The sequence below is a fragment of the Bombina bombina genome, chromosome 3 (assembly GCF_027579735.1).
Source record: "Bombina bombina isolate aBomBom1 chromosome 3, aBomBom1.pri, whole genome shotgun sequence".
NCBI classification, from domain to species: Eukaryota; Metazoa; Chordata; class Amphibia; order Anura; family Bombinatoridae; genus Bombina; species Bombina bombina.
In genome coordinates, this window is record NC_069501.1 from 446,349,444 (window position 1) to 446,362,146 (window position 12,703).

Genomic DNA, 12,703 nt, shown 5'->3' on the forward strand with positions numbered 1-12,703 from the left:
CACCTGATTATTTCTCTAATCTAACACCACATTCACTTTACACTCCCGAGAGAGACCCTAGTGCTTAGAGCCAGCAAAGAGAATGACTGGGGGGTGGAGCTAGAGGGGGAGCTATATGGACAGTTTTGCTGTGTGCTCTCTTTGCTACTTCCTGTAGGGAATGAGAATATCCCACAAGTAAAGGATGAATCCGTGGACTGGATACACCTTGCAAGAGAAATGGCCCAAAAATATATTTCTGCCCCATGCAGTAGTGTGTAAAGTTGAACCTACTTACTGATAGCAAAAACAGACTTATAGCTGAACATGCAGAGATGCTTCTGTTCTGCTCCTTAAAAAGAACTTGCCACTAACTTTTGAAAAAATATTCTAATTGCTAGATTGCCTTTTATACTGCTAGTTCTCATCTTGCACAATTATGTTCAAAACATACTGTACTCTGAGGAACATCTTAGCTTATATAATTGCAGGAAGAGTACTCATAGGAAAAATTAAGTTAATCCCAATGAACACTCATCCTACAATTATAGGACTAGATTTAGATTACATTTGATTGGTAAGCTTTACCAATGCTCTGTTCACATTTCCAACTCCATAGACTTTAATGGATTAGGACGTGTAATGAGAGCATTGGTAAAGCTTACCAGTCAAATGTAATCTAGCCCATAGTGTTGTTCACCATGATTAAACAGTATTCTGTTCTATTTTTTACTGTATGGCACTTTTTGTTGGTTGCAATTTTATATTTGTTATTTATTGTTGTTGTTAATATATATTTTATTGTAATATTTTTATTTCTAAATATGTTCTGTGAACTTTGTGTCAAATAAAACCTGTTTTATTATTTCATAATGTCTTTTGAGCTACAGTCCTTCATAATTATAAAGAAGGAATCTTAAATAATTAGTCTGTATTGTGCTTGGTAAAGTGTCACATGACATTAAAAAAAAGTATCAGTAATTGGTATCGGCGAGTATTTGAAAACAAGTATCGGTACTTGTACTCGGTCTTAAAAAAATGGTATCGGTGCAACCCTAATATGTATATTCTGGGAATTCTTGCACATGCTCAGTAGGAGCTGGCGACTAAAAAAGTGTAAATATAAAAAGGATGTGCACATTTTGTTAATAGAAGTAAATTTAAAAGTTGTTTAAAATTACATAATCTATCTGCATCATGACAGTTTAATTTTAACTTGAGTGTCCCTTTAAATATTGACAAAATAAGTGTAAAGTTTTAGTGTCTATATAAAACAATGGGAGCTGCCATGTTATAATAACTTAGATTACCTTATCTGCTGTGGCCAATTAGTGACAGTTATAAATAGGTCACTAGAGTGTGCAGCCAATGAAATGTGTGGAAAATAACAGCATTCTGCACTTGCATTTCTAACAGGAACTGAAAAGCTCACAATTTCGGAATGGAATTTCAGGAAAAGGGGACAAAATAAATAATTAATGTATATTGCAGACTTTATATCTATCTATCTATCTATCTATCTATCTATCTATCTATCTATCTATCTATCTATCTATCTATCTTATCATTTTATATTACAATCTCAAAGTGTTTCATGTTCCTTTAAACAATATTCATATTTAAAAAGTGTTTAACTATGTATTTGCTGTAAATTTTTCATATTCCAATGTTCTTCACATAGGGGAATATGTTCTAAGTATTTTTAAATAGATATTCCTATGTATATATATATATATATATATATATATATATATATATATATATATATATATATATATTTATGTGTGTGTGTGTGTATGTGTGTGTATAGGTATAGATATATATTTTACCACAAAAAAATTGTATATATAAATAGAAATATCTGTTCATAAATAAATAGAACATATTATGCTATGTGAAGAACATTGGAATGTGAAATATTATTATTTCATGTTGGGTTAGTGCCTTGGTTAAACATGATCAAGTTTACGCGTGAGTAGGGTGTTAAAGTTTTTTTCCACTTTTCACATTACATTGAAGCCTATGGGGGAAAATGTAAATGTGATCGGGAAATTGTAAGTTCGGCTTTTTGCACGAGTTGGGTTAGTGTGCAAGCGAAAACTTTTTACTTTCAACTTGTAGTACGCGAGATATCCGACGCACGCAAAAATCATACTTGTAGCTGAGTTAGTGTGCGAGCGTGAGCAGTAATTACCACTCTACTCATAATCTGGCATTCTGTCTTTAACACACATTACAAGCATAATTTAAAATTGTAGTAGATGACTGAAATTCTATATAAAAATATAATTGACCCAAATTTGTGAAAGAAAAATATGTCAGTTTGGGTGTGATTATGTTATCTAATACCGATAAATTCAGTTGTGGGGGCCGATTTAACATGTTTCGAATGAAGTAGTTTCCGCCGAGAACATAAGTTAAGAAGCAGCGTGCTTAAGACTGCTGCTCCTTAATTTATCCACCACCTCTGATCAGATACGATCGGGATGATTGACACCCCCTGCTAGCGGGCGATTGGCCGCAAATCTGCAGGGTCCGGCATTGCACAAGCATTTCACTAGATGTCGGGCGGACATGATACGCTACAGCGGATTATGTCCGCCCGCATCTTAATAAATCGGCCCCATGGTCTCTACATACATAATTAGAAAGCAACATTTACCTAGACATATATTTGTTGTGCAGCATTGCGACAGTTATGGAAATTGCAACAGTTTTAGGGAAAATAATTGTGACCAGGTAGTCAATCAGTAGGACAAAAGGTTGCTTTGGACTCATTGCAGTGCAGGCTTGCCCATGTTACTCTGCTTACAGCAAGTTGAGAAGCATTAGTACTATGAACACTGTTTCTGGTGGAGCTCTGAGGTGGCACAGATAAATCATCCTGAACCTATACATTCAGGGTGATTTACAGGCCATGCCCTCACCCAATTGATTGCCAGAGAGTAGGGGACTGTGCTTCTCAAGGAAATTAAAGGAAACTTTAAAATGTGTCAGAATAAAATGACTGCTCATTTGAAATTCAAAGAAAGTGTAATTGCATTGTCTTTTTGTTATACATTTGTTGATTATTAAATTCTGCTGTATTAAAGGGACAGTCTACTCCAGAATTTTTTTGTTTTTATTGTTTAAAAAGATAGATATTTATTACCCATTCTCCAGTTTTGCATAACCAAAATTTTCATATCAATACACTTTTTACCTCTGTGATTACCTTGTTTCTAAGCCTTTGCAGACTGCTCCCTTATGTCTGTGCTTGTGACAGACATGCATTTTAGCTAATCAGTGCTGACTCTTAAATAACTCAACGGGAGTGACAACAATGTTAGCTATATGACACACATGAACTAACAGTCTAACTGTGAAAAACTGTCAAAATGCACTGAGATAAGAGGCTGTTCAATGGCTTAGAAATTAGCATATAAGCCTACCTAGGTTTAGCTTTCCACACAGAATACCAAGAGAACAAAGTAAATTTGATGATAAAAGTAAATTTGAAAGTTGTTTAAAATTGCATGCCCTATCTGATTCATGAACGTTTAATTTTGACTTAGACTGTCCCTTTGAATGGTTCTTTAAAGGGACGTTAAACACCTTGCAATAGCAATATAAAAGGATAAATCATATATGTATAAAAAATACTCTACAATATAGTTTTATTATGTATTTTGTCCTCTTTTCCTGTAATTCCATTCTTAAATTGTGAGCTGTTAGACATGGAAGTGCAGAACACTGTTTGATTCCACACAGCCATTGGCCGCACACTCTATCGACCTATTTATAACTGCCTCTAATTGGCCACAGCAAAGAAGGTAACCTAAGTTACAACATGGCAGCTCCCATTGTTTTATAAACACTCAAATTTTACAGTTATTTTGTCAATATTTAAACAGCTAATGCAACTTTAAAAACTACATCTACATGTTACTCTCAGACTTATCTTTTCTTTGAATGCATCATTCTATATAGCATTTATTTAGTGTTTAATGTCCATTTAAAGGGACAGCAATGAAGTCAAATTTAAACGTTCATGACATAGATTGAGTCAATGGGGCATATTTATCAAGCTCCGTATGGAGCTTGATGCCCCGTGTTTGGCTTACTGGAAACAGAAGTTATGAAGCAGCGGTCTAAAGACCGCTGCTCCATAACCTGTCCGCCTGCTCTGGAGCTTGATGCCCCGTGTTTGGCTTACTGGAAACAGAAGTTATGAAGCAGCGGTCTAAAGACCGCTGCCCCATAACCTGTCCGCCTGCTCTGAGGCGGCGAACAGAAATCAACCCGATCAAATACGATCGGGTTGATTGACACCCCCTGCTAGTGGCCGATTGGCCGCAAATCTGCAGGGGGCGGCATTGTACCAGCAGTTCACAAGAACTGCTGGTGCAATGATAAATGCTGAGAGCGTATGCTGTCAGCATTTATCGATGTGCAGCGGACATGATCCGCTATATCGGATCATGTGCGCTCGCACCATAATAAATATGCCCCTACAAGTGAAAAAATATAATTACATTTACTATTATCAAATTTTCCTCATTCTCTTGGTTTCCTTTTCTTTTCTGAAACTTCCATGGCCGCATACTGAGGAAGGCTCAGGAGCACCCATGTGTCAAACTATTTATAGCCACGTTACAAGCATTGTTGTCTTATAGTACTCAAGACGTGCACACTCATGATGCAAAGGAGGTGCATTTCAACAATGGAGACCAAGAGGAAGAGTTACATTTAATAACAGAAATCAGATGGGAAGTTTTTTTTAAATTCTGAAAATTTATTTTACGACTTCCATGTCCATACAATTTATTAAATTATTATCAAATATATTAGCTAACATTTGGTTGCCAGGATTGCTATTTTTGAATTAATATATATTGAAGATTTATTTAGTAACATTGATTATTTTTCTTGCATGCATGATACAATAAATGTTCTTTAATTTCTATTTATTACAAATACATATATTTTTGTATTTTTGCTTGTATGCATTAAATTAATTTCACAATTGGATCAAATTAAGTAATAATGTAATTATTATGCTAAACTGATTTATTGCAAATCCTAAACTGAAATATTGGGGCCCCATATATTAACTGGCGTGTGGACAAGCTTCTCAACTTGAAACGGGGTCGGCATGCCTTTACTGCATATGGGAAGTGGATCTGTTCATCCACTGGCCTGTATGCATCATTAAACACTCAGATGAGTGTGTAATGCCCTCCCCTTCACTCACATGAGAGAAGGGACTGTCAATCACCCAGAGCGAGCAAGTGGGAATCAGACTCCCATGTGCAAACCTACCCCGCAAGGGCTCCGGAGCAGCTTATGCTGCTTCGTACATAGAGCCCTTGGTCTAGAGTTGTCAAAAATAGGGAAGGAATCAAAATGTCAAATGGGATGAATATGTGGAGCTTGTCCCCAGTGGAAGTCACTAACATATCTAATCAGTCTAATGGGCAAATTGGATATTTATGAGATGTTGCTTGAATTGTGGACTTAAAACTCACTAGATTATGTATACAATGCTTGCCCTAATATATAAAGAAGAAATAGATGACAATGTTAATTGAATTATATATATATATCTCATGCCACTTTATGGTAATGTGGACATAAGTGATTTTTATAATTATGCCCTGGAGACTTGGTTATGATTTCAAACTAAATAGTAACTATTTAACTTAAGTGTTCAACATATATATATATATATATATATATATATATATATATATATATATATATATATATACACACAATATACAGTTTATATATACATATAAATATACATATATATATATATATATATATATATATATATATATATATATATATATATATATGGCTTTAGCCACAGCCACTTGAGTAATCCTAGCATTACCCTAATTTATCACTTTACCCATAACATATATATCTGATGTTTGTTTAGTAAAATATATATCTATAGCTACATATATATTTCTCAAGGAAGTGCACTCTCACTTTAAAGGTTTCAGCTAACAGGTTGCCAGCAGGTACAATACAAACAAAGTGCAGGTATTCTCTGGATTCTTCAATATTTCACACTTTTATTGTGCAAACATGTGACGTTTTTGTCTTAAGAAGGGGAGCACTATTCCTTGAAAACGTTACGTTTGCACAATAAAAGTGTGAAATATTGAAGAATCCAGAGAGTGTCTGCACTTCAGTTTATATATATATATATATATATATATATATATATATATATATATATATATATATATATACACATACACTCACCGGCCACTTTATTAGGTACACCTGTTTAATTGCTAGGCAAAACAAATTGCTAATCAGCCAATCACATGGCAGCAACTCAATGCATTTAGGCATCTAGACGTGGTGAAGATGACTTGCTGAAATTCAAACCGAACATCAAAATGGGGAAGAAAGGGGATTTAAGTGACCTTGAAAATGGCATAGTTGTTGGTACCAGACGGGCTGGTCTAAATATTTAAAAAACTGCTGATCTACTGAGATTTTCACACACAACCATCTCTAGGGTTTACAGAGAATAATCCGAAAAAGAGAAAATATCCAATGATATATTTTTATTAAAAAGTGTATATATGTGTGTAATGCATTGTAATGTGTTTTACATTTGTTTTGTACAACTTTTTTTTAACAATTACAGTTTACTTCAGGTCTCAAGGTGCGCTAAATATTCTAGAGCAGTTTTGGTTTTCACTTGAGCGCGACCTCTAAATTTCAACTTGTAATACCAGCAAATTAGCACAGTTGGAGTATCCATTGAAAGTAATGGTTGTGCTTGTGTGAAATTGGCCGCACTAACCCTTCTCTGCTTAGCGTACTTTACCATAGACTTGAAATAGCAAAGTGGCACACTAATGGTAGCACAGTCGAGCAAAGCTAATTATTGCACAAGTGCTATCATTAGCACGCCAGTTGTAATCTAGCCCTATATTGTTGTTTATTGTTTATTTAAGATAAGAGAGTCCTTTCAAATCTATAGAATTTGCAAGTTTTTAATTAATAAAGTCATGCTGATATTGTTTGTAATGCCTAGGTACAAATATGTTGCTAATGCTTACCTTACTGCGCATCATGTGTTTAAAATCATCATTCGCACATTGGGGCACACCACTCCATTCCAATGAAGTCCCAATTCTTAAATTCATAGAAGGTGGCTGCAGTTTTACTGAATCCTGTGGTGATTCTGCTGAATACAAAGACAGACAAAGATAAAGGCAAGATCTGCTTAAACTGCACAATGAAATATAAAAGCCAACATACAAGGACTAGATACAATACAGATGATTTGTCCAGCAAGCTATTGTAATCTACTTTGAATTTTGAAATCTGATGGGATTCTGTTGTGGAATGCAAAAAAAGGGAGATTTTACATTAAAAGTGATGTAATTCCAAAAGGATCATTTCCCATAAATAAATGCAGTGCAATGTAATATGCAATAAAGCTGTTTTATTCACTTTAGACTGCATGCTTTTTATTTCATATATAGAAGTGCATTTAGGAATCAGGGGGTCGATCCGATATAAAGCGTCGCCCGCAAAAGCCGGCGACGCCAATAATTGCGCGGATTTGGTATCCTATATACGGCGTAAGCTAGAAGTTACGCGCGTATATTTCTGCCGTCGCCCGCAGTTTTTTGGGCCATAGGCAGGTATACCAAACCCGCGCAGTTTGGTATCCAATATGCAGCGTAAGGACTTACGCGGCGAAAATGGAGAAAACTTACTCCATTTTCACCTCGCCACAAAAAGCAGCCGTAAGAAGCCTTACGCTGACTATTGGAGCCCGTAACTCCCTAAACTAGCTGCTAAAATAAACCTAACACCTAACGCATGCGCAATGTCTATCTCCCTGTCAACCGCGATCTTCTAAAATAAACCTAACACCTAACGCATGCGCAATGTCTATCTCCCTGTCAACCGCGATCCCCCCCCCCCCCAAATCCCTAATAAAGTTATTACCCCCTAAAACGCCGCTCCCGGACCCCGCCGCCATCTACATAAACTAACCCCCTACTGTGAGCCCCTAAAACTGCCGCCATCTACCTTATCTATCCCGTAATCTGACCCCTTACACCGCCGCCACCTATATAAAAATTATTAACCCCTAATTTAATCTACCTACCCCGCCGCCAGCTATGTTATCTATATTAACCCTAAGTATATTATAGTTAATATAGTTATTACATTATATATATTAACTATATTAACCCTAATTATATTAGGGTTAATATAGTTAATATAGTTACTATAGTATTTATATTAACTATATTAACTCTATCTAACCCTAACACCCCTAACTAAATTTATATTAAATTAATCTAATTAATTTATAAACTAAAATATTCCTATTTAAATCTAAATACTTACCTATAAAATAAACCCTAAGATAGCTACAATATAATTAATAATTACATTATAGCTATGTTAGGGTTAATATTTATTTTACAGGTAAATAGTTAATTATTTTAACTAGGTATAATAGATATTAAATAGTTATTAACTATTTAATATCTACCTAGTTAAAATAATTACCCAATTACCTTTAAAATAAATCCTAACCTAAGTTACAAATACACCTACACTATCAATAAATTTAATAAACTACTAACATCTATCTAAAAATACAATTAAATTAACTAAACTAAATTACAAAAAAAAACAAACACTAAATTACAAAAAATAAAAAAAAGATTACAAGATTTTTAAGCTAATTACACCTATTCTAAGCCCCCTAATAAAATAATAAACCCCCAAAATAACAAAAATTCCCTGCCCTATTCTAAATTAAACAAATTTCAAAGCTCTTTACCTTACCAGCCCTTAAAAGGGCCTTTTGTGGGGCATGCCCCAAAGAATTCAGCTCTTTTGCATTCAACAAATACAATCACCCCCCCCCCATTACAACCCACCACCCACATACCCCTATTCTAAACCCACCCAAACCCCCCTTAAAAAATCCTAACACTACCCCCCTGAAGATCTCCCTACCTTGTCTTCACCACACCGGGCCGAACTCCTGATCCGATCCGGGCGATGTCGTCCTCCAAGCGGCAAAGAAGAAATCTTCCTCCGGCGACGTCTTCCTCCAAGCGGCAGCAAAGTCTTCATTCTTCCGGCGGCATCTTCAATCTTCTTTCTTCGCTCCGCCGCCGCGGAGCATCCATCCCGGCCGACTGCTAAACTTGGAATGAGGTACCTTTAAATGACGTCATCCAAGATGGCGTCCGCCGAATTCCGATTGGCTGATAGGATTCTATCAGCCAATCGGAATTAAGTTAAAAAAATCTGATTGGCTGATTGAATCAGCCAATCAGATTCAAGTTCAATCCGATTGGCTGATCCAATCAGCCAATCAGATTGAGCTCGCATTCTATTGGCTTATCGGAACAGCCAATAGAATGCGAGCTCAATCTTATTGGCTGATTAATTCCGATTGGCTGATAGAATCCTATCAGCCAATCGGAATTCGGCGGACGCCATCTTGGATGACGTCATTTAAAGGTACCTCATTCCAAGTTTAGCAGTCGGCCGGGATGGATGCTCCGCGGCGGCGGAGCGAAGAAAGAAGATTGAAGATGCCGCCGGAAGAATGAAGACTTTGCTGCCGCTTGGAGGAAGACGTCGCCGGAGGAAGAATTCTTCTTTGCCGCTTGGAGGACGACATCGCCCGGATCGGATCAGGAGTTCGGCCCGGTGTGGTGAAGACACGGTAGGGAGATCTTCAGGGGGGTAGTGTTAGGATTTTTTAAGGGGGGTTTGGGTGGGTTTAGAATAGGGGTATGTGGGTGGTGGGTTGTAATGGGGGGGGGGGGGGTGATTGTATTTGTTGAATGCAAAAGAGCTGAATTCTTTGGGGCATGCCCCACAAAAGGCCCTTTTAAGGGCTGGTAAGGTAAAGAGCTTTGAAATTTGTTTAATTTAGAATAGGGCAGGGAATTTTTGTTATTTTGGGGGTTTATTATTTTATTAGGGGGCTTAGAATAGGTGTAATTAGCTTAAAAATCTTGTAATCTTTTTTTTATTTTTTGTAATTTAGTGTTTGTTTTTTTTTGTAATTTAGTTTAGTTAATTTAATTGTATTTTTAGATAGATGTTAGTAGTTTATTAAATTTATTGATAGTGTAGGTGTATTTGTAACTTAGGTTAGGATTTATTTTACAGGTAATTGGGTAATTATTTTAACTAGGTAGATATTAAATAGTTAATAACTATTTAATATCTATTATACCTAGTTAAAATAATTAACTATTTACCTGTAAAATAAATATTAACCCTAACATAGCTATAATGTAATTATTAATTATATTGTAGCTATCTTAGGGTTTATTTTATAGGTAAGTATTTAGATTTAAATAGGAATATTTTAGTTTATAAATTAATTAGATTAATTTAATATAAATTTAGTTAGGGGTGTTAGGGTTAGATAGAGTTAATATAGTTAATATAAATACTATAGTAACTATATTAACTATATTAACCCTAATATAATTAGGGTTAATATAGTTAATATATATAATGTAATACCTATATTAACTATAATATACTTAGGGTTAATATAGATAATATAGCTGGCGGCAGGGTAGGTAGATTAAATTAGGGGTTAATCATTTTAATAGAGATGGCGGCGGTGTAAGGGGCTTAGATTAGGGGTTAATAATTTTAATATAGATGGCGGCGGTGTTAGGGGCTCACTTTAGGGGGTTATAGATATAATATAGCTGGCGGCGGGGTACGGGAGCGGCGGTTTAGGGGTTAATAATTTTATTAGGTTGCGGCGGGGTAAAGGAGCGGCGGTTTAGGGGTTAATAGCATTTTTATTGTTAGGCTAGTGAGGGGGGATAGCGGATAGAGGGTTAGACAGTGCGGGCTATGTTAGGGAGGCGTGTTAGACAGTGCGGGCTATGTTAGGGAGGCGTGTTAGACAGTGCGGGTGTTTTAGACTTTAGTCAGGTTTTATAGGCGCCGGCAGATTCTAACGTGGCGCAAGTCACTGGCGACGCCAGAAATCTGTACTTACGCAGATTTCTGGACATCGCTGGTTTGTGAGACTTACGGCACGTTAGCATCTGACGGCGACCTATATGGGATAGCTCGAGTTGCGAGCTGAAACTGCGGGCGACGCCGGTTCCCTCGCTTGCGCCGCAAACTGCGATCGATATCGGATCGCGCCCCAGATTTTGAAAACTAAATTATGATGTAATATAAATTACATAAAATCTGTCTTTCAATATTGGAGAATAGGCTGAACAAGGTGATAGGGGCAAGTTTGACATAAGAAGAATATGATATTAAAAAGTATAAGAATGCATATTTCATATTTCATTTAGTTATGATACATTGCACAGAGAGTATTCATTTGGCAGGGCTAGATTTAGCATTAAAGGGACACTGAACCCAAATGTTTTCTTTCATGATTCAGATAGAGCATAACATTTTAAGAAACTTTCTAATTTACTCCTATTATCAATTTTTATTCGTTCTCTTGCTATCTTTATTTGAAAAAGAAGGCATCTTTTTTTTGGGTTCAGAACTCTGTACAGCAGTTTTTTTATTGGTGGTTAATTTATCCACCAATCAGCAAGGACAACCCAGGTTGTTCACCAAAAAAGGGCCGGCATCTAAACTTACATTCTTGCATTTCAAATAAAGAATAATAGGATAATAGGAGTAAATTAGAAAGTTGCTTAAAATTGCATGCTCTATCTGAATCACAAAAGAAAAAAATTGGGTTCAGTGTCCCTTTAAGGGCCTGATAACAAAATGTTCTCCTGCTTGGAGAGACATTATCAAGCCCTTCGCCGTTATTCGACTGCAGGCTCTCACAAGAGAACCTGCAGTCAGTATTTATCAAGCAGCATTCATCAGACCGCTGCTTCCTACCTTCTTCTTTGATTTCAAATAGAACAAATACAAAGTGCAATGTAATTTGTAAAAGATAGACATATAACAAGTATATGTCTAATTTGTTAAAGTTACACAAAACTGTCAAATTATAATAAGAATTTGCAAAATATTTGTAAAATCACAATCTTAAATACACTGATGTATACAGAATTTATTTGCATTGAAATACAAACTAGAATGTGTAAAGTTAAATGTAATAAAACTTAAAAATGCAGCAGAACACTTGTGTCATGCAGTGCTATATTGCACTGTGCTTGTCACTCCTTCACATCCTGAAATGCAGGGAACGTCCCTTACTGGCTAGTTGATTGATAAAGAAATTGCAATAAACTCCCTACTAACATCCATTCTGTAGTCTGTTTATGTGTCAGCCCAGCACATGCTGTAATGAGGATGTAGTTCACACACACACACACAGACACATATGTATATCTATACAGTATAAATATATATATATATAATATAATATATATATATAAATATATATATATATATATATATATATATATATATATATATAGATATATAAAATAGGCAGAATCCTAACGGTGGTGACCTAGTATAGGAGCTGCTGCCCTAAAAAGAAGCACAAATTCTATTTCAAATCTGAAGGTGAAACCAAAATGGTCATTATCATATGCAAATGTTGTTGCACTGCTATTGCACGCATATGCATTGGCACAGATTACTGGGGATGGCCATGATTGAACGGAAGCTGCCAATACTATTCTCTCTAGGGGTCAAACGACCTTAGGTATGCGACTGTATGTATATACACGTGTGTGCGTGTCACCTGGAAAAGGATTTC

General features: G+C 35.8%; 1 protein-coding gene across 2 annotated transcripts in view; it reads right to left on the reverse strand.

The window, feature by feature from the left end:
- The window catches only part of LOC128653408 (tyrosine-protein phosphatase non-receptor type 22-like), a 290,064-nt gene that overhangs the window by 50,258 nt on the left and 227,103 nt on the right, over positions 1-12,703 (reverse strand). For both annotated transcript variants that reach the window (XM_053706667.1, XM_053706666.1), the window contains exon 15: positions 7,050-7,177. In XM_053706667.1, the coding sequence (XP_053562642.1) occupies positions 7,050-7,177 (128 nt within the window). The remainder of the gene's footprint in view (positions 1-7,049; positions 7,178-12,703) is intronic.